The sequence below is a fragment of the Leopardus geoffroyi genome, chromosome B1, assembly GCF_018350155.1.
Source record: "Leopardus geoffroyi isolate Oge1 chromosome B1, O.geoffroyi_Oge1_pat1.0, whole genome shotgun sequence".
In the NCBI taxonomy this organism is placed as follows: Eukaryota; Metazoa; Chordata; class Mammalia; order Carnivora; family Felidae; genus Leopardus; species Leopardus geoffroyi.
In genome coordinates this window covers 139,059,357-139,083,536 of record NC_059327.1, presented here as the reverse complement: position 1 = coordinate 139,083,536, position 24,180 = coordinate 139,059,357, and the positions used below count along the sequence as shown (strand labels likewise).

General features: G+C 42.0%; 1 protein-coding gene across 4 annotated transcripts in view; it reads right to left on the bottom strand.

The window, feature by feature from the left end:
* Positions 1-23,867, bottom strand: part of PRKG2 (protein kinase cGMP-dependent 2) — a 105,416-nt gene extending 81,549 nt beyond the window's left edge. For 2 of the 4 annotated variants that reach the window (XM_045473609.1, XM_045473608.1), the window contains exons 1-2: positions 23,236-23,866; positions 12,794-13,267 (exon numbers count right to left, since the gene is read on the bottom strand). In XM_045473609.1, the coding sequence (XP_045329565.1) occupies positions 12,794-13,254 (461 nt within the window). In that variant the 5' untranslated portion in view covers positions 13,255-13,267; positions 23,236-23,866. Of the gene's footprint in view, positions 1-12,793; positions 13,268-23,235 lie in introns of all 4 variants that reach the window. The other 2 variants (XM_045473610.1, XM_045473611.1) reach the window with 2 other exon arrangements.
* Between the last annotated feature and the right edge of the window lie 313 nt (positions 23,868-24,180).

Genomic DNA, 24,180 nt, shown 5'->3' with positions numbered 1-24,180 from the left:
AGCCTGGAGCCTGCTTTGGATTCTGTATGTGTGTCTCTCTCTCAGTCCCTCCCTCACTCGTGCTGTTTCTCTCTGTCTCAAAACTAAAACTAAAAATAAAACATTAAATATATAATCCTAGGTTCGAATCTCCGCTCTGCCACATCCTAGCTGTATAACCTTGGACAAGTCACTGAACCCTTCCAAATTTCCCACTTGTCCTCCATGAACAGAGCATGGTAATCAGATCTACTTTTTAGGAATATCATGAACACTAACTAAGATAAGCTGCCAATAAATACTTTAAAAACGGCAGCAGTAGAAGCTGGTAATGGCAGTACTCATGGCACGTTTTTGGAGGGCAAGAGTGGAATGGGAAAAGAAACCAGGGAGAAACAAAGAGGCTCAGTTCAGTTCAAAGTTCCTCCAGCAGGGCTGGATCTCCAGTTCGTGCACATTGGCGGCAGCATCGGTGATCTTTCCTGTAATCCTTTTACATCCCCCACTTTCATAACCGACATTCTTGGAAGCAATACATTTCTGTTCTCTAAGCTGCTTCGGGAAGTTTAACTTGTCAAAGTCCACCAACAGTTCTTGGTATATAGGGTGCTCCATCTTCTTTCTCTGGTCCTGAATATTAGAGGCCTCTGTTCCCACTGTTTGCTTTTGTTGGGTCATAGCACGTAACCCTGCAACCTTCTTTGCATAAGGCTCAGTGCAAAGCAGGGGCCAGTGGCCTCTGCCTTCTCTGTCATCTCTCAAGAATTTCTTGTGAGCATAGAAGCTGAGGCCATACAACCCATGTGGTGTTTCATAGCTTAATTACATATATAAATAGAAAGCATATTGTAAAGCATATTTATCAAGGGCACTAGATCTGAAGCTGTAATGACAGGGTTTGATTCCTAATTCTGCCCCTTATGAACTGTAGAACCCTGGGCAAGTCATTTAATCTCCAGTTTTCTCAGCTGTAAAATGACAATAAACACAGTCCACAGGGCATAGGATTTCCATGACAGTTTAATGTGTTCACAATGTAAACCTCTAAGAACAGCGCCCTACACATAAAATATATTACCTAAGGGACAGCTATTACTCTTGTAAGTCAGCAAGTTACCAGCAATATAAAAACCTTCGAGTCAAAACAGCCCTAAAAACTATACTGAAGATTGCCTTTATTTAAGGGAGACCCTACACAATGTCGGTCAAACTGCTGGCGGTCCTCCTGTTCGGCCTCCCCATGCTCAGAGCACCCTTGGCCCACTGAACTACTCGCAGGTCCCCAAATGGGCCAAGCCCCTTGTCTCCCTGCCAGCCATTCCTCCATTCAAATCCATCTCAAGATCCTCTTGTCCATGAAACTTTCCCCAATCCCACGAGTCATAATACCTTCCCTCCTTTCTTTGTACACCCACCTCTTAGAATATGAACCACACAAGACTGCAATACATTTTAGTTCCCCAAAGAGACTGCAATCTCCGATGCTGTGACTATGCTTTTTTGAACATCCTTTTATTTATCTAAACCTATAAGCGCACCTGGCAAACAGTAGGAACTCAACAAGATTAAGAAAGCTAAAGCACATTCCAATTCTTCCTCCTTGGGTGGCTCAGTCGGCTGAGCATCCGACTTTGGCTCAGGTCACGGTCTCAAGGTTCCTGAAGTTCAAGCCTTGCATCGGGCTCCATGCTGACGGTGCAGAGCCCACTTCGGATTCTCGGTCTCCCTCTCTCTCTCTCTCTGCCCCCCCCCCCCGCTTGTGCACGCTCTCTCGCTCTCTCCTTCTCTCTCTCTCTCTCAAAAATAAATATACATTTAAAAAATTTCTTTCTCCTAGTTTAAAAATTATGGGTACAGAGACAAGGATGGAGACAAGAAATGTCAGTACCTTACCAAACAAGACACAGATAATAAGCATAGAAGCATCTCTTTAATTCCTTCTTCCAAATATCTTTTGAGTAATAAACCAACAAGAAAACAAAAATAAGTGCACAAGTTTATTATTTGAGAAACTAGCATGTGAAAGATGAGGTCATTCCATGTGTAATCAGAAAATGGGCATGACTCTCCGGTCAACTTTCTTACCCTATTGCCCATGTAATTAAATACGGTTGTAATCTAATCATGTTCACTGTTACTTCATGCTCACAACAAAGATTTCTCTCTCCCTTTCTTAAATGTGTGCAGATGATCCTATTCCCATGAGCATCAGCCAACAGAGGTTAATAACGAAATGTTGAAAACAACTAAAATTTACAAGGAAGTTAATCTGACACACTCAATGATATGCATAATCATCATTGTGCTGCATGGTAATTAGGTAGAAATGGTAAATAGTTCCCTTAAAAGTCTGTAATGAGTATTGCTCTTAAATCATCAAACTGAACATTTCAGGAGTCAGCTGCAGGGAGGCCTGTTCCTATAACAAATACTGGCTCCCAATTGTCACTGCACATTACGACCGTCTGGGGAGATTTTACAAATCCTAATACCCAGGGCGCTCACCTCAAACCAATTTAATAGGACTCCCTGGTGGTTGAACCTCAAGCATCAGTATTTTTTACCACTCCCCAGGTGATCACAATGTGCACTTAAGGTTAAGAATTACAGCTGTAAACAAGAAGATGCAAGGGAGCTTGAAACTGTCTTTTCCCTCTATTCCCACTGCACTGGGAACACGACTCCATTGAAGGTTCATTGTGCAATCAATCATTTACTATCAAATAATTAACAATGACTGATTAATTAACAATAATCAATTAACGTTTGTCACAGGACTTTTCCATATCTTATTCTCTGCCGCAATATTACAAATAAATACAGAAATGAGAAAATCATTACTTCCCTGTCCCTTCTCCCAGGAAACCATACAGAACCTGAAACATGTCCTAGCCAGGCCACTGGGGCAATGCTGTCAAGTCAGCCCCAAGACTCTGGACTTTTGTTTTAACTGTGGCAAAATATACATTATATAATGTATAGAATGTATATAAACTGTACCATTTTAACCATTTCTAGGGCATAGTGCAGTGGCATTTAAGTATATTCTCATTGTTTTGCAATTATCATCACCATTCATCACCACCCTAGAATTTCTCATCTTCCGAAACTAAAACTCTGTACCCATGAGACAATAACTCCCATTCTCTGCTCTTCCCAGCCCCTGGCAACTTCCAACTCTATTTTATGTCTCTACAAATTTGATTACTCTAGGTATGCCATAGAAGTGGATTAATACAATATTTGTCTTTTTGGGTCTGACTTACTCACTTTGCATAACGTCTTCAAGGTTCATTCATGTTGTAGCATAAAACAAGAAGGAATTTTGTTTATCCATTCATCCATCAGTGGACATTTGGGTTGTCTCCACATTTTGGCTGCTATAAATAGCTCACAACATGCTGCTAGGAACACACATGTACAAGTCTCTGGACTTTTTATACATAGCTTTACATACTCAGCATGGCCAACATTCTTGGCCAGAGAATCTCACAGCAGGGAAACACAAGGGCCTAGTGTAGTATGCAGAATTCTAAGATGGACCCATGATCTCCACCCCCTGGTGTCAAGCCTTGTATAATCCTCAACCTTGAGTGATATGGAACCAGTGATTTGCTCCTTGCGAACATTATATGGCAACAGTGATGGGAGGGTCAGCCCATATGTGTAACATAAGATTTCATCTTAGTCAACTGTAAAGAGATTCTCCAACTTCCCCTGAAGAAGTATGCCACGCTGTGAATGGGCTTGGGGAAAAGAATATGGCTAGGAACTCTGGGCAGCCACTAGGAGCTGAGAGAAGCCTCTGGTGACAGCCAGCAAGAAAATGGGGACCTCAGTCCTACAACTACAAGGAACTGAATTCTGCCAACAGTCATGTGAGCCTGGAGGAGGGCTTCTTCCACTAGAAAGCTCTAGAAAGGGACACAGCCAGCTGACTCTTTGACTACAGTCTTGTGAAACCCTGAGCAGATGACCTAATTGCTGTGCCTAAATGCCTGACCCATGGAAACTCTGAGACACAAGTATGTGTTGTTTTAGGCTGCCAGGTTTGTGGTAGGTTATCACACAGCAATAGAAAACTAATATACCTTGGTTTCCCTAGTTTCTATTACCTATTCACTTTTTACCCCCCTTTTCCTCATCCAGTCTAGAAAAAGGAACTCAAAGCTACAGATCTTTCTTTCTTTCATATTTCCCAGAGCTTGATCTATAAACCCCAAAAAGATGATAAAAACTGCTGCCTGAAATTTACCAATTAAAATTAATTTGACATGACAGACATCTACTCCTGGAAGGACTGAATGGAAATTGAGAGTTCTTGATCACTCACATTTTACTATGAATTATATACATAATATCCTCTGTCCATTCCTGGCTATAGGTCTCAAAACAAAACAAAATAAAAACAAACAAACAAAAATCCTGTCAAACAAGACTGCACTAAATGTCTATAACTAAAAAATAATTCAAAGGATAGTCAAGGAGGGGAGGAGACAAATAATTTTAAAATGAGATTTTAAGAAAAGGAAACAGTTTTAATCAAAAGATAAATACAAGAAATGTATCTCCACAGAGAAGGTACTTCCAAAAAAAGTCTAAAAACTGAAAAGCTTCATCCTGGGCTTCACATATTTTCCCTTTCCTGAGAATTCTATTGCAGTTCAAACCCTAGAAAAACAAGGTGACAGGAGCAGAGCTGCTCAGACTTCCAGAAAGAAAAGGGAGGCTCCTCTGGAAGCTGCAGTGCTCATTAGGAGGCAAAGGTCAATGGCAATGCTTCCCTCTGATCCAACAAGCCCCGAGGATAAAAAAAAAAAAAAAACTCACTGTTTTCTTGACTCTACTATTTCTACTACACTCTTCCTGCGAATCTAGCAAGGAAATGGGTAGTGTCCAGAAAGGCATGCAATGTCTGTAAGAAAAAACCAAGTTAGAAGGCACTTTGAAGATGTAAATGAGGGCGCTGGAGGCTACTGCTCAGGCTTTCAGGACAGTGGTTCAGGGCAAGCACTGCTAAATTCATCTGGAGGAACTTATTTGTAGCCAAGCAGACCCACAAACTACTACAAATATTGTATAAATTAATATGATAGCAAGCAAAATAAAATGAGTATAGGTTTCAGAGTGGCTCTAATTAAGTAGCAGATGTCCTGACAACGAGGTGAGGCTAAACAGCTTTACACTACTAATGGTGGCCATGGGCTAGTTACTTATGCCTGCTAAGCTGCAGACAATGATACTTAGGTGGCAGGTTTACTGTGAAAATAAATGAGGTTAATTCTAACTTCACTCATAGTGCAGTGTGCCTGGCTTGTGATGGCTACTTGAGATTGGTACTGGTGGCCACTGACTACTCTCATACTAAGAATGGAGGAAAATTTGGAGGGAACAAAATAAAAGTCTACATGAAGGGCACTTGGGTGGCTCAGTCGGTTAAGCATCCGGCTTCAGCTCAGGTCATGATCTCACGGTTCATGGGTTCAGGCCCTATGTCAGGCTCTGTGCTGACAGCTCAGAGCTGCTTCAGATTCTGTCTCCCTCTCTCTCTGCCCATTCCTTGCTCATGATCTCTATCTCAAAAATAAATAAACATTAAAAAAATTTATAAAAGTATACATGAAAGAAATGGGAGAGAGGAGACAGAAAGACATACAGAAAAGGGAAGCAAGAGAGAAAGAAAAACAAAATTAAAGAATGAGCTTCTATGATTAAGAAATTCAATATTCAATAAATATTTGCTGAATTGAATGTGCTAACCTGAGGACTAAAGGAAATCTTGGACGTTACATAGCTGCGAGCCAAGGCTACTGGTCTTTGGGTGGTATAAGAACATCACAGTACCTGCTAGGACTCTCAGGCACGTAGACCACAAGGTGAGGGGTGGCTTGGAGTCCGCTGGGAACTTACACAAGCACTTGGACTCTTGACTGTTCGCAGCAATGAGTCCTTGAGTGCCCAGCGTGTTCTGAGGCTTAAGGAAACATTTTTCCTAACACCTGGCAACTGGCAGACTGACAGATTTGAGGATCAAGTGAGAAGGAACAAAGAGGGGCTATGAACCAAGCAGAAGATCATCACAGAAGCTGCGAGAGGGCCCGAGTGTGGGTGCGCAGTGAGAAGGAGCCCAGGGCCTTTGGCTCTTAGACAGAAAGAAGGAAAGTCAGGGGCAGGAAGTGAGAGGGACTGGGGCCAGGACTCAGAAAGTCTGCCAAAACCTACTTAACTTCACCAAGACGTCCAGGCAACTGCCACCTAATTCTAGGCAGGTTCCTCAACTTGCCTGCACTCTTTACCTCTCCTTTTTTTTTCTTTTTAAACAGCACCACCCTCCCCCACTTCCCCTCCACACACACCCCCAAGGGCAGCCATTCACACTGCAGGCTGCACTTTCTGTATGAGCTGTGCACATTGTGGTAGAGAACACACACTGGGCATCAGGCAGACACAGATTTAAAACCTGGTTCAAGGAACTACCAACACCAGGACCTTGAGCAAATTGCTGAATGACTCTGAACTTTCATTTCATCTTCTTTGACGCAATGGAAAGGCAACACTCACCTCATTAGGCAAGTGTCCTACCTCCATGAGATAACATTGAGAAAACAACAGACATCTAGCAGTTAACCAGTAACGGTTTTCTTACTTCATCCTTGAGTAGGTAGGTCTGATTGGGGTGTCTAAATGCACACCATTTCTGTAGAACAGAACCTCTGTTTTCAAACATTCTGACAACTTTCATCAGACACATCACCCCGCTGCCATCACCCACAGCTTCTTGTTATCAGATCACCCCACAACTGGACTTTTCTCTTCTTCCTTTCCTTACATAGGGAGTTTCATTTTCTGCTTTTCAGAAGACTCAAGTTAAGGCAATAGTATTTATAAGCATATGCACAAATTTTTTAACTATCCAACTGATTATTAAAAGTCTGTACATATGTTCTTTAAAGTATTTAATAATCTATTGATATGAAATCTAGACATGGAACTTCTGAAAAAGCAGCATCTAAGTCGCTATTTCGTGGAAGTAAAAAAAGTTTCTTTCCCTCCCATAGGCAGCAAGATTTTCCTCTACTGCGAACTGAGAACAGGGCAGCACTTTCTGGAAGCATAATTTTCCGGGAGAAATAACAATAGCCAGAAGCAGTTTGTAATCATACAAAAAAAAAAAAAAAAGCATTAGAAAAGCATCTATTTCTAATTATATATTTGAATTTTTACAAGGCTTCCCAACTAAAATGTAATTTTCATCTTGGAAAAGTGGTATAGAGGAGTCGTTACAACAGACTTGAGACAGCAGATGTTCTGGTTTTGAATACTGGTTCTGATATTAAAAGCTGTGTAATCTTGGGCAAGTAATTACACTTTGCATGTCCTAGTTTCCTCATGTATAGAACAGGGTGAAAATAACCATATCTATCATATAGGTTTGTTGTGAGAATTAAATAATCCAGTATTTGTGAAGCATTCAGAATGGTGCCCAGCACATAATTAGTGATATAAAAATGGTATTATTAGTACTATTCTTAGTCATTCCATACAAACACTCCTGCCCAATAAAGGAGCTACATTTCTATACTGCACATTCAAATACTCAGCCCTGCTTTACAAAGGAAACACAAATAATAACAACCATACTCTTCCTCAATCCCTTGATGTAGATCTTATTTAAATGGATGACTCACTAGCATTTTCCACTTTTACCTATTCTGCTCCTGGGATGGGAGTGACAAATGAAACTAATTGTCCTTCCTAAAACTAGAGTCAACGTCTGAAGTCAGATGGCAAGTCTTTGTTTTATCTTTCCTTTTCAGGGAAGAACAATGGTTTCAAATGATAGTTTTTGCATTCTTGGCGAAAGGCAGTCATACTAGCAACTTGCCAGATGTCTCTGATTAATTTGCCTGTGTTCCACCAGACATTCAGCATGAGCTTGTAATTTTGCTCTGCCAATGCTGAAGTTTGCTAAACAATGTCTACATAAACAGAAAATTCAATTTCAGTGAAAGGCCTGACCTCTGAATACATGGTTGTCTTGGTACTCAAGGCAGGTCAGACATGGACAGAAATGCTATCTGAACTCTTCCTCACCCTCCTTTGCCAGTGACATTCAGTTCTCAGTCTTGAGAAGCACTGTACTCATCTGGGAACCCATTCATGCCCCCCACGGATACCACAGTCTATGCTATCAGGTGGATCAAGTCCATTCCCTGTATCCTCTTCACACAGGCCCGAGCTCTGAGGATCCAGCACTTGGTGAATTGATGCAATGGATAAGTTCTGCTCAGCTATGCTTGGAAGAAGCCAGGAAGCACCATTGTTCTTCCCACCAAGCAGTGCGGCATGTCAAAATAAATCACGCTGGTACCTAAACTGGCCTGACTTGAGGCCTTGATTTTTGTGGGGAGTTCTAAGTACTAGGATTGTAAATGAAAATAAGTGGTTTCAAGGTCAAGAATCTTGGATTCTAATCTTAGTTCTGCCACTTACCATGGCATATTCGGCAACTCTCCTGCACCTGCTTCCCCCCTTCTCCAAGAAAAGGGGTAGCATGAAACAATCTCTAAGGTTCTTCTAGCTCTAAATCCTCTGCTGTTTACCATAATAAATTTAAATCAGAGATCAGAGCATTTGACATACTGGAGTGCTCTGACTCATCATGATTTATGATACTTCAATAAGGCTGAGTACCTGTTACAGAAACAGTCTATGTGCCCACATAATTGCATGCTTCAGAAGCTCAAAAATGGTCAGTAGGTACAAAGCCAAGTCACTACAAAAGACTATGATATACTGTTGGTTCAGTGCAGTTTAAGAGTGACCCTATTGTGCCCACTTCAATCTGACAGGCACATTCTCATTTTCTGTGGCCTTGCCCTAAAACTGAACACAGGTCCTGTGTTGTCTACATAGTTTTCCCAAACTTCTCTAGGTCATAATCCCCATCTCAGAAGATAAGAGTTCCAGTCAAAAACACATAATCTATTTCCAAAGAAGATATGCAAATGGCTAACAGACACAAGAAAAGATGCTCAACATCACTAATCATCAGAGAAATATAAATCAAAACCAAAATGAGATATCACCTCATACCAGTCAGAATGGCTATTATCAAAAAGACAAGAGGGGCGCCTGGGTGGCACAGTCGGTTGAGCGTCCGACTTCAGCCAGGTCACTATCTGGCGGTCCGTGAGTTCGAGCCCCGCGTCAGGCTCTGGGCTGATGGCTCAGAGCCTGGAGCCTGTTTCCGATTCTGTGTCTCCCTCTCTCTCTGCCCCTCCCCCGTTCATGCTCTGTCTCTCTCTGTCCCAAAAACAAATAAACATTGAAAAAAAAAAAAAAGACAAGAAATAACAAGAGTTAGTGAGCATGCAGAGAAAAGGGAACCCCCAGACACTGTTCGTGGGAATGTAAATCAGTGCAACCACTATGGAAAACAGTACGGAGGCTCCTCAAACAATTAAAATAGAAATACCCTACAATCCAGTATTGCACTGCTGGGTATTTACCCAAAGGAAATGAAAACACTAATTTGAAAAGGTATGTACACCCTTATGTTTACTGTAGCATTATTTACAATAGCCAAGATTGGAAGCAACCCAAGTGTCCATCAATAGATGAGTGAATAAAGAAGATGTGGGGTGTGCGTGTGTGTGTGTGTGTGTGTGTGTGTGTGTGTGTATGCAGTGGAATGTCAACCATAAAAAAGAATGAGATTGGGGCGCCTGGGTGGCGCAGTCGGTTAAGCGTCCGACTTCAGCCAGGCGAGCCCCGCGTCAGGCTCTGGGCTGATGGCTCAGAGCCTGGAGCCTGTTTCCGATTCTGTGTCTCCCTCTCTCTCTGCCCCTCCCCCGCTCATGCTCTGTCTCTCTCTGTCCCAAAAATAAATAAACGTTGAAAAAAAAAATTAAAAAAAAAAAATGAGATTTTGTCATTTGTGATAACATGGGTGGAAACTAGAGGGTATGGTACTAAGTAAAATAAGTCAACAGAAAGATAAATATCGTATAATTTCAGTTATATGTAGAACCTAAAATACAAAGCAGAACAAACAAACTGAGTAAGACCCACAAATACAAAGAACAAACTGGTAGTTAGTTGCCAGAAAGGAGGGGGCTGGGGGATGGGTGAAGGAGAGTGGGAAGTACAGGCTTCCAGTTATGGAATGTGTAAGTCACAGGAATGAAAGGTACAGCATAGGGAATACAGTCAATGGTATTGTAATAGCATCGTATGGTAACAGATGGCAGCTACACTTGCGGTGAGCACGGCATTACTTGTAGAACCTGAGGCACAAACCAATCAATGAAAAAGAGTGATTCCCAAATTCTAATTAATTTTTCAATTCAGAAGCAAAAGGCTCTATGAAAGTATATGTGGAATATGAGGGCAGGGATGATCTAGTCTGATCTCTTCAGGACTTAATCATTAAAAATCATTAGCCTATTTCTTCATCATGACCTCAACGTAGACTTGTACCCATCTGGCTTCCCTTTATGATGAGGGGAATCACTGCCAATGCTTATTCAAGAGCTCTAATATCTTCCCTCCCTTGTCCCTCTCACTAAGATAGGTGGTTGTACTTAACTACTGATTTTCTTTTCTAGAAATTGTACCTAACTACTGATTTTCTTTTCCTGGTTATAATGGAGCTAATAAAGAAACACAAAGGAACATGTTTATCTTGGATTGTTCAGTCATTTAACACTAGGAGAATGGTGTTCTGTCTCAAGATGGTCAAGTCTTTGGAACAAAATAATTGAACATGACTTTGCTCAAGAGAAACCTGGTAGAGTATGTAGGGAGAAGGTCAAAGCAGATGATTGACTATCAAATTCTTTCATGCTTCTTTCAGATATACAATAACATTCCTATCTGAAAGATTTTTGTGGATAAATAATATATTGTGCTTAAACAGAAATAGCAATATAATACAATATAATGCACAATGTGTAATATCATATATATTACTATATATGCTTATATCTGTTATATCAACAGAGAACACTAGATGATATCCAATTTTTGAAGCACAAGTTTGTAACACTTATAATTTCTGAAATCACACCATTAAAAATAAATGTTACTTTTGCAAAAGGAATAGATAAGACCTTTCTAAACCAACTAATAATAAAACTGTTGACTTACAACAAATTCTTCTGAACTCTAACATTAATCAGATTTCTTTCAGCCACAGAGTATTATGATTAATAATCCAGCATGACTTGTTTCCTTAGCAAATATTTATTGATCACTCACTATGTGACTGTCAACAAATTGATGAATTAAACCTCCCTTTGTAATTCTGTTGTCAAAATTAATCATTTATTTGTTTAAGTCGGGTGTTTTACGTTGATTTATAGGACTCATGTTTATGAGTAAGTTAAAATTTATTTTAAATTCACAAGTACTTCATTTTCCAAGAGAAATTCAGGCTCAGCCAAGACATTATCAAGGCACAAGATTTAATTTTATCTAATAAGTATTCATTCACTTAAAAATAATGCAGGGGCGCCTGGGTGGCTCAGTTGGTTGAGCGTTCGACTTTGGCTCAGGTCGTGAACTCACTGATCATGAGTTCGAGCCCCTCATAGGGCTTTGTGCTGACAGTTCAGAGCCTGGAGCCTGCTTTGGATCCTGTGTCTCCTTCTCTCTCTGTTGCTTCCCGCTCTCTCTCCCTCTCTCAAAAATAAATAAGGATTAAAAAAAATTAAAAAATAAAATAAAATAAAAATAATGCAGAAATGAGACCCTAACTTGGGATGTTTCTAGTTCATCTTTCCTGTTTAGGAAATCCAACCTTCAGTTAGAAAATGTACACATGCACGCACACTCATGCACACATACATGTGTGCACACACACGTGCAAGAATGCTATCATAAACTTTCATAAGTTCTTGTAAAAAATCTTTATTTTCAAACTTAGTTCTAACTTTCCATTGTTCCCTCTCTCTGAAATCCCCTTTCCACCTCCTCTATGCTTTTTTCCCTCTTTCAAGTCCCAGATAAAAGTCACCTCCTCAGCCAGGCCTCCATGAGAATCCCAATTCTGTCTGCAGAAAAACTGCAGTTAAGAAGGAAGAGTTAAGTAAGAGATATTCAAGAACAGAAGTTGAAAAGAAAATTGGATAGTAATACTTTCCATTGATTTTCTCTCTCCCTAATCGCAGACACCCACACTATCCTGTTGTTTTCCATCATATCATGTATCCCAATTAATAATTACACAGCATCTCCCTGTTTTTGTGTATAGTGTCTATCTCCCCCCCGAGAAAGGCTCTGTGCCTATTACTCACTAATATACACTTAGCATCTAACACAGTGGCTGGCAGGTGGTAGTACTCAGCTTCACCTGTGAGACGAATGAATGGACTCCTCCTCCTTGGAGGATCCAACTTACTCCTTCTTCATGACGCTGGCTGACTAAGTGCTAGCAAGCAGGTTTTGCTATACGTATTCATAGTTCACTGTGATTTGTGTACACCTTTAAATCCCCTCCTATAGACAGAGAGAAGGGGAGAATCCCTAAGACTACCTCTTCACTCCCCTAGGGTTTTCGAGATAATGGAAATGACTTTCGTAAACTCAGCTCCTCAGTTATACGCACCACAAACCAAAGTCTGGCTAACACGCAATTCCTGATTTAAAGAAAAGTTTTGCTTATCCAAACCAAACCAAGTTTAGAAGTCCCTCTATCCCCAAATCTGAAAGGGTTATTATCTCTTTTCCACTGAGGCGGCCTAAAAAATATCACCCTAGTCTTTCATAATCTTAAAGCTACTGGAGTCAAAAGGGTGTGGGAACTTCTTACCTGGAGTCCTTTCTGACCCTTGCTTTCTCAAAAGAAAATTCAGGGGGTTTATTGAGGTCATAGGTTCGGGTGGTGGGTTCAGCAGACACCCCTGCTTTTGCTCCCCTCCGGCTATGGAGGGAGACCAATCCCGAGGCCTTCCGGTGGACCTCAAGAGGCACTTTATCTGGAGAGGCCTGAAGCGGGCTTCCTCCCTGCATATGCACCACATCCTGAAGCTTGTTCAGCTGGATGCACTTGCTCTGGAGCTCCTCCGTGAGCTCAGCAATGGCCACGGTCTGCTTCGACAGCTGTTCCCGCAGCTCCTTCAAATGGTATTCCCGCTCCTGGATCTCAGCATCCTTCCTCCTCAGCTCCCTCTCCAGCTCTGTCACCTTGCTCCGCAGCGCATGGGTGGTAAGGTTCCCGGAGTGGCCATCTGGATGCTTAGAATGTTTGGGTTTCACTGAACCATTTCCCATTTTGCTCAAGGACCTGAGAGAGGGCAGAGAACCGGCAATTACATAGTGGAACTTCACCACCCCACAGCCCCCACCACTCCTCATTCCGATCTGGTTCATAAATAGAAACACAGCGACCATCATTATTTGATAAGCAATAAATTCCCTTTGCTTCCGGAAGCAAAGCTATTGACTGATTTCCCTGATCTCTCCATGAGTTGGCCTTGGATTCATTCTTCCCTGTCCCTTTGATGGCACAGGTATCACACCTAAGCATTTTGCACAAGTGGCCTGAGTTACCTGCTGTTCTCTCTGGTCGTTCTCCTTGGACAGCTGTCAAAAGCATCACAACAAGACTGCAATTTGGAAGTCAGCATGGCAAAGATGCAACACAAATGAGCAGCCACAGAAGCAAGCCACGAGGCTTGGAAATGTCACCGCTCTGTCGGCGCTCTGTGCAGCTACAGCGAGAAACTACGCCCGAGTTAGAAAGCAGCACATCTGCACTCCTCTGGAGAAGGAGACTGAGTCGATACTGCTTTATTAACACTTTGCTCCCACTCTATGGACCGAGTATGTTTTGCATTTCGGATAGGGCTCCCTGTTAAAAAGGCTGGGTGGCAGTTACTAGAAAGTAAAACAGAGGTATGCGGATTCTTTGACTTCTTTTACTTTATATCCGAAAGCCAAGGTTGTCCAAAATATGATGAGGTATGAGCGCAGAGCTCATTCTTTTCCTATTAAGAATATGCTCAGTGAAGTCCCCAAAATGGTCACTAATCCAGCAAATCTCAGAATGTGATACACAAATCAGGATCATCAGGGTGATTTTAGTTGATTCAGAATGTTTTGTTGTTGTTGTTGTTGTTTTTTAGTTCAAAGCTATGTGTTTATTTTAACATTCATTAGAAATATAAATAATTGCCCCCACAAAGTTGCGATTTCATTGACATTATTGCTTAAGTGAAAGATAAACTAGGCATTTAGATTTACTGAGTCAGTTCAATGAAAATTTCTTAAAAATCATCTACAGAGGGACGCCTGGATGGCTCAGTCAGTTAAGCATCCAACTTTGGCACAGGTCATGATCTCACAGTTTGCAGGTTGGAGCCCAGAGTGGGACTCTGTGCTGACAGCTCAGAGTCTGGAGCCTGCTTCGGATTCTGTGTCTCCCTGTGTCTCTGCCCCTTCCCCCGCTCACACCCTGTCTCTCTCTCTCTCTCTCTCTCTCTATCTCTCTGTCTCTCTCTCTCTGACTCTTTCTCTCTCAAAAACAAATAAACCCTTTAAAAGTTCTAAAAAAATAAATAATAAAAATAAAAATCATCTGCAGATACTAAGCAGACCTGAGCAAGACCACAAAAGAGAACTTGAAACGGTGAGTTTGGAAAATACTGCTTTGATTAATTACCATAAGGTTTAAGTCTTTTTAGGCTACCTATTTAAACTTCATACTTGTGCATGTGCAATTTTTGACAGCCTTAACTCAAGAAGCATAATAACACTTGTAAACTAAGCTTAAATTACCTCTCATTATATAATATCCAAAGAGCTAGACGAAACTTTGTAGTTATATAAGCCACACATTCTTGCCCCTCTCTCCCTCCAAATTTCAAACTCAAGGAGAAATGAAATGCTTAGACTGATATTGCTAGCTCTCCCAGAATAGTCGTGATCTCTAAAACAATAAAGGCATACATGGAAAGATGTAAGACAGCCTCTAAGCCTCAAACAGATGCAACCAACTAGCCAATGCATATCACCTAAGATGGATGGTACAAACAGAAAATAAATGTACTTGTAAAAGTAATCTTGCAATACCCAGATAGTCCTCATAGAATTCAGGTTCCAAGTGGTCATTAATAAACATTAGCCTCCAGAGAATTGCCTTACTATGTAGCAGAGATGTGGCAGGTTTAATCTCTAAGTTTCTCTTGACTTGGCAGCATTTATTATTCTTACACTTTAAGAATATATAAAAAGGTTGAGGAGACTAGAATTCATAGTCGTGGCCCTGGACACCCCTGTATCCCAAATAAGCAATTCAGAAGATGTTAGATTGGGACCTAGGAATGAACTTGAATGAGATTCTGAATGACAGGCATGAGATGGGTGCCCCCAGAGGTTTCTTAAATTAATGTGTGCACAAGTTTTTAACACGCAGCAGTGAGCATCTTCCAGACATGCTTTTTGGGTCCATGGACAAGCATTCCTAACCACGGCAGGATGGAAGGAGGGGAATGGTCAGAGGAAAAGGAGCTGCTTTATAAAGAAAAATGAGCATAAAAACCTTCAAATGTAATATTAAACTAACTCAATCTTTTTTTTAAATTTTTTCAATGTTTATTTATTTTTGAGAGAGAATGAGAAAGCGTGTGAGCTTGTGGAGGAGGGGGTCGGAGCTGTCAGCACAGAGCCCCAAGTTGGGCTTATACCCATGAACCATGAGATTGTGACTTGAGCTGAAGTCGGACACTTAACTGACTAAATCACCCAGGCTCCCCAAACTAACTCAATCTTTATTCATAGAACAATTGTTTACTAAAACCTAACTGTCACGTATTATATCAGGGGCATAACTCCATGAATTTGCAATAAATTTGACAGAGAAAACAGGGCTAGCATTCTAAACATGAAAAGGCTTTAGAAACATTTTTGCTGTATGTATGGTGTTCAAAATATTCTGTCCTGATCCAATCATTTTACAAACCTGAAACACAATTAGGTAGGTGTTAAATTCTCCCCAAACACTAACCATTCTCTGGTTTTCATGAAGACAGTTTAGAAGCTGTGTAAATCTTTCAAGCTATTTAGAATTCCAAAGAGGGGTGAAACGAGAGTACCTAGCTCATCTTTCAAGTAACTAATTTAAGATATATAAGTAAGTTCCCGAATGGCTCAATACTAAGTCTGATTTCTTACTTAGTTCACTCATTTAAATGTTCTTGTTCCTCAAGCCAAGACAAGTGTTTGGTTTCACAAAACCTAATTAGATTCATTGTGTTTCCTATATTCGTCACTAAGATAGGTAATCTATTTCTCAAAAATGTATTGCTAGCCACAAGGAGAATGTATTGCTGGCAACAGAAGCTGTTTCTCCATCGATCCGGAAACTGTGGGTTAATAGAGTCATTCTTAGAATCAGGGGGCAAGACATGATGTAAAAGGAAATGAGCCTGGAGACGAAGATCAGAATTTAACATAAGTAATGGAGTCAAGCCAGCCGGGGTAGGAAAACAATCTGCCCTTTTCCGGCTGCGTAGCCTTCTACAAACGCCTTAGAATCCTAGATTGGTTTTCCAATCTAGAAAGTCATACCCAGCTCATAGGATTATTATGAAGATTATGTTTGTTAGGTATCCTGTACAATATTTGGCACACAGCAGGCACCGGGGAGCTCTCACAGTGTGTGGCTGGAGACAAGGCACCGAGTGTCTTGGTGCAAGGAAACTTCCAGAAGAAATCGTTGCTGGATGGGACAAAGTCTAGCATGCTGCATGCCTTCCAGACAAGAAGTCCTTAAAGATGCCAATTACTCCCTGGGGTTAGGGGAACCTAAACTCGGCCTGGTTTATCTCTTCCATGAAGAAAAGGAGTCATTCTGGAATATCTTAGGGAAATCTACCCTGATAAGGGAAACTCCACCAAAACATGGAGACCAGAAAGCATCACAAATGACCCAGCCCAGGTTACAGGATTGCAAGGACTCCTCAAGCTTCATAATTCCCTCCTGCTGTCCCTACCTGTTTTCACATATTGCAGTGTAATCCTGAAACCAAAGGGGCCTGCCTAACTGTTTTTGAAGACAATAAAAAAACATGACTCACTGTGAATGCAGTATTCTTCTGTACCCAGAAACAGGCAAGAGGAATAGAATGCATTGTGGCATTTGGCAGGAAGAGAGGAAACCTACATAATTTTTTAAATTATTATTACGTTAATGGGATAACTACTTCGGAAATGTCATTACGAGAAGTAACTAGAAAAGACACAGGAAAAGCAAAACCCTGAAGGCTCTTGCAGGTGGATTAACACCTGACAGCCAGCGTGGGAGGAATTAGGTTTTGTTGTCTGTTTTTCCTCCAGCTCTACAGTAGTTTGAAACCAAAATCTTGGCTCTGATCTAGATAATATCTATTTCTCTCTCTCCCCCATCTGGAGTCTGATATAAATACATATATCTGTAAATATGGGAGATGGTATAGTGCTGGCTAAAGTTACACAGCCAGAGTCTCAATCCGAGCATTTTCACTTAGTATATATATGCCCTTGGGCATGACGTGGGGCTCAAGTGTCAGTAATAGAAGAGATAGACAGACACATAGAGCTACAGGCAGATACAATGACTATACATATCATTTAGAGTTATTAGAGGGTCAAATGAGATAAACCATATCAAACATTGCTATTATTACTTGTTAACTTTACCCAACAAAATAACTCAGTAGAAAAACTTATTGATCAAAGAGTACGTACTAAATAAACACAATATTATAGGAGAACAAAGTCAGTGGTGATACCTCCAGACTTTAAGACTTATTATTAAGAAAGAAAGAAAGAAAGAAAGAAAGAAAGAAAGAAAGAAAGAAACAACTATAAAGCTTGCAGTAATCAAGACAGTGTGATATCAGTTAAAGAATAGACCAATAGGTTAATGGTACATACTAGAGTTCAGAAATAGACTCGGACAAATATAGCTAACTGACCTTTGACAAAGAACAAAAGTAGTTCACTGGGAAAAGGATGGTTTTTTAACAAATTGGACAACCACCCATACTCGTGTGCACACATTAATCTAGACAAGGACCTTACATCTTTCACAAAAATAATCCTCAAATATTTCAAAGACCTAAATGTAAAACACAAAACCATAAAACTGCTAGTAGACAATATAGGCAAAACTCTAAGTGGGCTTGGTGATGACTTTTTAGATAAAACACCAAAAGCACAATCCATGAAAGGAAAAAAATTATAAGGTGAACTTCATTAGCATTTAAAACATCTGCTCTGCAAAGACCCTGTTGAGAGGATGCGATGACAGGCCACAGACTAGGAGGAAACATTTGCAGAGCACATATCTAATAAAGGACAAGGATCCAAAATATACAAAGAACTCTTAGCACTCAACAATAAGAAAGCAAACAATCTAGTTGAAAAATGGGCAAAAATATACACAGATACCTCACCACAGAAGATACACACGTGGAAAGTAAGCATATGAAAAAGTGCTCAACATTGTATGTCATGAGAGAATCTCAAATTAAACCAACAGTAAGATGCCACTACACACTTATCAGAATGACCAAAATCCAAGCCCTGACAACACCAAATTCTGGGGATAACATGGAGCAGCAAGGATTCTCATTCATTGCTAATAAGAATGTGAAATCATAGTCACTTTAGAAGGCAGTTTGGGAGTTTCTTACAAGGCTAAATAATCAGATAATCCAGCAATCATGCTCCTTGGTGTTAATTTGACTGATATGAAAATGTACGTCCACACCAAAACCTGCACATAGATATTTATAGTAACTTTACCCATAACTGTCACAACCTGGAAGCAATCAAGATGTCCTTCAATGAACAGACGGAAGGCATATCTAGATATACCGAACCATGGTATATCTAGACAATGGAATATTATTCAGGGCTAAAAAGTAGTAAGTATGAAGCCATGAAAAGACATGAAGGAACTTTAAATACATCTTACTAAATGAATTAGTCAATCTGAAAAATCTACATATTGCATGATTCCAACTATATGACATTCTGGAAAAGACAAAACTTAGAGACAGTAAAAAGATCAGTGATTGCAGGGAGTTGGCGAGAGAGAGGGAGGAATGAATACGTGGAGTATGGGGGAATCTTAGGGTAGTGAAACTACTCTGTGTGATGCTGTAATGGTGGATACATGTCTTATACATTTGTCCAACCCCACTGAAGGTACAACACAAAGAATGAACCCTTTTGCAGACTAGGTACTTTAGTTAACAGTCACGTATCAATTCTGGTTCATCAATTATAATAAATGTACTACATTGATACAAGATGTTAAGAAGAGAGGATGGGGGGGGCAGGGGAATATATGCAAACTGTACTTTTCACCTAATTTTTCTATAAACCTAAAACTGCTCTAAAAACCAAAGTCGATTAATAAAAAAAAAAAAAAAAAAAAAAAAAGAACATGTATTAAGGAGTGAATGCAAAAAGGCTGACGGCATATCCAGGAAATAGCTGAAATGCATGACAGGAGAAAGAGAGTCATGAGAAATGAAAAGTCCGATGCAGGAATAAGATGCAGAAGAACTTCATATACCATGTGATGGTATCTGGATTTTAGTGGAGGTCAAGTGTTTTTCAAGTTATGTGGTCAGATGTGCCCTTGAGAAAAATAAAATAATTTTCTTGGCTATAAATATAGAATGGAGTGAAAAGAGCACAGAGGAAGAGAAACAGTAAGAGGTTATTGCACCAACCCAAGTAAAAGGTGCTCAGGACAGGATAAGGCCATAGCCCCAACCCTATTCTAGTGTCTTGAACTTCTTGAACTCAAGATAAAAATGGATCATCTCCATGGTAGCCAGAAGAGAAAAACATGATCATCAGGGATTTGGTAAAAGTTGTGGCTATAGGTAACGCTGCAATTTGCTTCCCTTTAATAAATCATGAAACACAGAATAGATTCTTTTCCAAGATAAGGGTACTTTACCCTGAAATCAGAGGAGTGAATTACACAGTCTTCTAAGTCTATATGATAGTCTTCTAAGTCTATATGAAACTGATGCATTTGGTGTTATCCTTAACTTTGTTTCAACAAAGTTCTTTTAGAAAATAATTAACCATCACTAAATATGTAAATCCCTGCTTCTTCTCCCTGAAGGAAAGCACACAGAGCTGCCCTTGTGAGAACAGCTCAATTCTATCAATGCCACAATTAAAAGCATCTGCCCATCTGACCTTGTAACTGATGACCTGGGGCTCAGTTTTTAATCTACTGATATTTTTCTCTATCCACAACATATTAGTTTGGAGAGTAATCTTCCCTTGTCGGGCAGTCATATGAGCTACAGTTTCAGCTACTCCTGATGTTGATTCTCTTCGAAGTGCCTCTCCACCCAACAGAATGTTCATAGTGAATTTTACAAATGCCACTTATCCTATATGTTCACTGCCAAATGTGGTGGCGTTCCATTCAGCTATTTTGGGGTGCTGGAGTATCATATAGACAGGCCAAGACAGAGAAATGTAATTCTATACGGGTAGGTCAAGAGATTATAACTGATGGAATTTGAGTGGTGATAAGAAGAAAGAGAACAAAGATTTGGAAATTTCCATTGTGGCAACTGGGTAAGAGGTGATGTCATTAACCAAAATGAGGAGCATCTTGGAGGCCTAAGACAGTGAGTTTAACTTTGGACACACTCAGCTTTTTTTTTTTTTTTTAATTTTTTTTAACGTTTATTTATTTTTGAGACAGAGAGAGACAGAGCATGAATGAGGGAGGGTCAGAGAGAGGGAGACACAGAATCCGACACAGGCTCCAGGCTCTGAGCTGTCAGCACAGAGCCCGACGCGGGGCTTGAACTCACGGACCGTGAGATCATGACCTGAGCTGAAGTCGGCCGCTTAACCGACTGAGCCACCCAGGCGCCCCTGGACACACTCAGTTTGAAGGACCCATGGAAACTTTGGTGTGGAGGAGTTCGGTAGACAGTAAGATATGAGGGACTAGAAACCCAGAAGGGGGGAGCTGAAAATATGTAGCAATCTTTGATACCTAAGTAGAGGCTGAAGCTGAAGTAGTGGATGAAAGGGCCCAGGAGACTGGCCATGAGGAGAGAAAGAGTGTCTAGGCCTATATGACATTTGAAAGAAAAACTAGAGATATGCTAAGAAGAAGCTATTGTTTTGGCAAAAGTGGAAAAGGGTATGAGTGGATTCACGGTAAAATATGGCAAAGGTGGGAGGAATCCTGCAGGGGTTGAATCCCTCAATGTGGTGATTAAGTGGGTGCACACAGAGGGAGGTTAAAAAAAAATAATTCCAATATTTTGATCTTAGAAGGCTTGGAGGAAGGCACTACTATTAACTCATTCATTCATTCAAAACTGAATAGAGCACCAACTATGGGCTGAGTATTGTGACACTGTCTTAATTCAGAGGAATGAGTGCACTTTATGAGACAGTAATCAGGCTGAATTTATACATGTTGAGTGCAAGGTGCCTGAATGTCATCAAGGTAGAAATGTATAGCAGATAGTAGCAAAAAAAAAAAAAAAAAAAAAGAGCTCAAGGCAAGAGACTGCTTTACAGAGGTGAGAGGTTGAAGTCCCATTAGCAGATGAGATCACTAAGGGAGAAAAGAAAGGAACGCCTCTGTTATTCTATAAATACATCTAGAAAATACCTGTGGATATTATTTATAGAAGTGCAGGAGAAGCAAATAACAAAGACAGGGAAGGAATGCTAGTACAAGTAGGAGATAGAGGAGAAGTATCACAGAGGCCATGAAGATAAGGTTTTCAAGAGGTAAGCAGGCTGCGGTTCACATCCCACAGATACATCAAAACAAATTATACCAGAGGGAAAAGCACTGAATTTAGCCTTTCACACAAGAGTTGGGATAGAAAGCCAATGACAAAGGAGCTGACAAGAGCTAATGCTAAGAGTAGGGATTTCAAGATGGTATCTTGGTTCATGAAATGGATTTTTAGAACAGTGGAAACTTGAGAGTCTTTGTAAGCCTGGAATAATGAAGCAGTGAAGATAGATAGAGTAGGTGAAAACATGGAAGAGGAAATAATTGATAGGAAAACGGCCCCGAGGAAGCAAGACACTATGAGATCAAAAGATTTGGGTAACATCCAAGCAACATACGCCTTCACTGTGTGGTGAATTAGCCTCACTTGTAAGGATTCTGTAAGGATTCCAGAGGACTGGAGTTAACGATTTCACACGGAAGAGAGAGATCTCTGCGTACCATCGTTTTGTATATTTTATTCTCAGTTACACATTTCAGTAGGGAGGATGGCCTCTAATTCTCCAAAGAGAATTCTCCACCATATTAGTTCATACTCTCCCGTGTCACACTAAACAGGACTGCTGGCAACAGATACTGTATTCTATGTGGGATGAGCACCTTGTCCGGTAGTTAAATAGAAACTTGCAAAGAAAAGAGACAATAATTTGTAAGGAACTGGGGGGGGGGGGGGGGGGGGGGGGACGCGGTATGCTGCTCTCTTCCTTTATAATAAAAAAGTCCCTAGGAACTTTGAGAACAAGGTGAAGATCAGGACACCAAGGCTCCTATCAGACCTTTCCACTTGTTAATTCTGCCCGAGTTGTTTCTTTCCAGTCTCATCTCTGGCCTCAACTGCCATGCGTTCGCATCCTAGTTCTTCAACTTGAACCCACTGCTTTCTCTCTCATTCCCTAAGTGGCTGGTTTATTGTTTTCTGTTTGTCTGCTCTTGTTTTTTCATCACTGGGAAATACGGAGCAAGCGATGTGAAAGCGCCTCACGGTGCTGGGAGTGCCACAGAACACCCACACAAGTTTACAAGGACTCATAAAGTCCTTGCCCGATTACTTGTCTCCTAGCAGCTACCCAGGGCTAGGCGACGCTTGGAGCGCACGCCCGGACAGCAGCGCCTAGCCCCCCGCCCGGAGCGACAGTCTCCACCGCCGTTCTGCTCGGAGCTCAAGGCTTGACAACCCTGAGGAATCCCCACTGGGGCTGAGCTCTCCCCTGCCGCCCCCAGCCAAGCTTCTTAAAATCAAGTAGCCTTCCCTCGCCTCCGGGAGCTCACGGAAGGCTGCCACACCAAGCAAACGCAACGCGTGCACACGTCCACACACAAACAGCACATGCACGAGACCGGCGGGGTGTGGAACGGAAGCGCACAGCTCGCAGTGCACGCACGGCAGGCACAAGCGCGCGCCCCGACCCCGTCCCCCGCCTGCGCTGCCCCGGGCGCCCAAACCTTCCGCCCGCGAACCTCACCAGACAGCCGGGTAACTTTCCAGGTGCGCAGCTCGTCACCTTGGCGCCGCCGCCCCTGCGTCTCCGCGTCGTCTCCCGCGCCTCCCTCCCCAGCCGCCTGCGGCGCTGGGCAGCTCAGCGAGCCCGGGCCGTGCGCAGGGCGCGCGGCGCGGGCCCGGGGCCGCCTCTGCCGCCGCTCGGGCTACGTGGGATCCGCGAGCGCGGGCGAGCGCGCTGCGGGCAGGAGCTGCGGCGGCTTGGGTGCTGCCGCCTGCCTCCTCCGCGGGGGCCGGTGCAGAGCAGACGCGCAAGGAGGGAGGGAGGGAGGGAAGGAGGGAGGAGAGGAGGAAGGGGAGGGGGGAGGGTCAGCCGGGGCTACTGCGTGGAAGAGCCGGGAGCCGGCTTCCCAAAAGGTGGGGTCACCCGCGCGCGCACCCACACCGGCCAGAACCTTTACTCCGGAGACAAGCTAGCGGCGGTAGCCGCAGTCTGCACTTTATACCCCATACCCTCCAGAGTGAGGCAACTTAAGTAGGGAGATAACATCGTGGTTGTAAAGCGTTTTTTATGTTGTTATTATTATTTCTATTTCAAGTGTGTGGGACGAGGGGAGAGGAAAGTTCAGGGACGTGTTCATCTTTTCCTTCCCCTCCCTCTCCTCCCACCCCTCTCTGGTCTGTTTTCCCCGCCAAGCTCCATCCCACCTCGCCTTCCCTCCCAGAGCGCAAACAGGCGCACGTATCCTGGACGGGCTCTCCTGGGTCACACCAATGCCCTTCTAGAAGACACGTGACCTCGGAGCAGCTTGGAGATGCGCTCTTCCGGGACTCTGGAGCCATAACTCGCATCTAGTTTGCCAGTTCGCATGATGCTGGGGGGTCGTGGTTTGAATCGAGTTTTAAGGGGCGGAGATTATACCTTCGGAATCTGTAGGTCCTTTAGCAGGGATCACCCAGGCTGGTATGG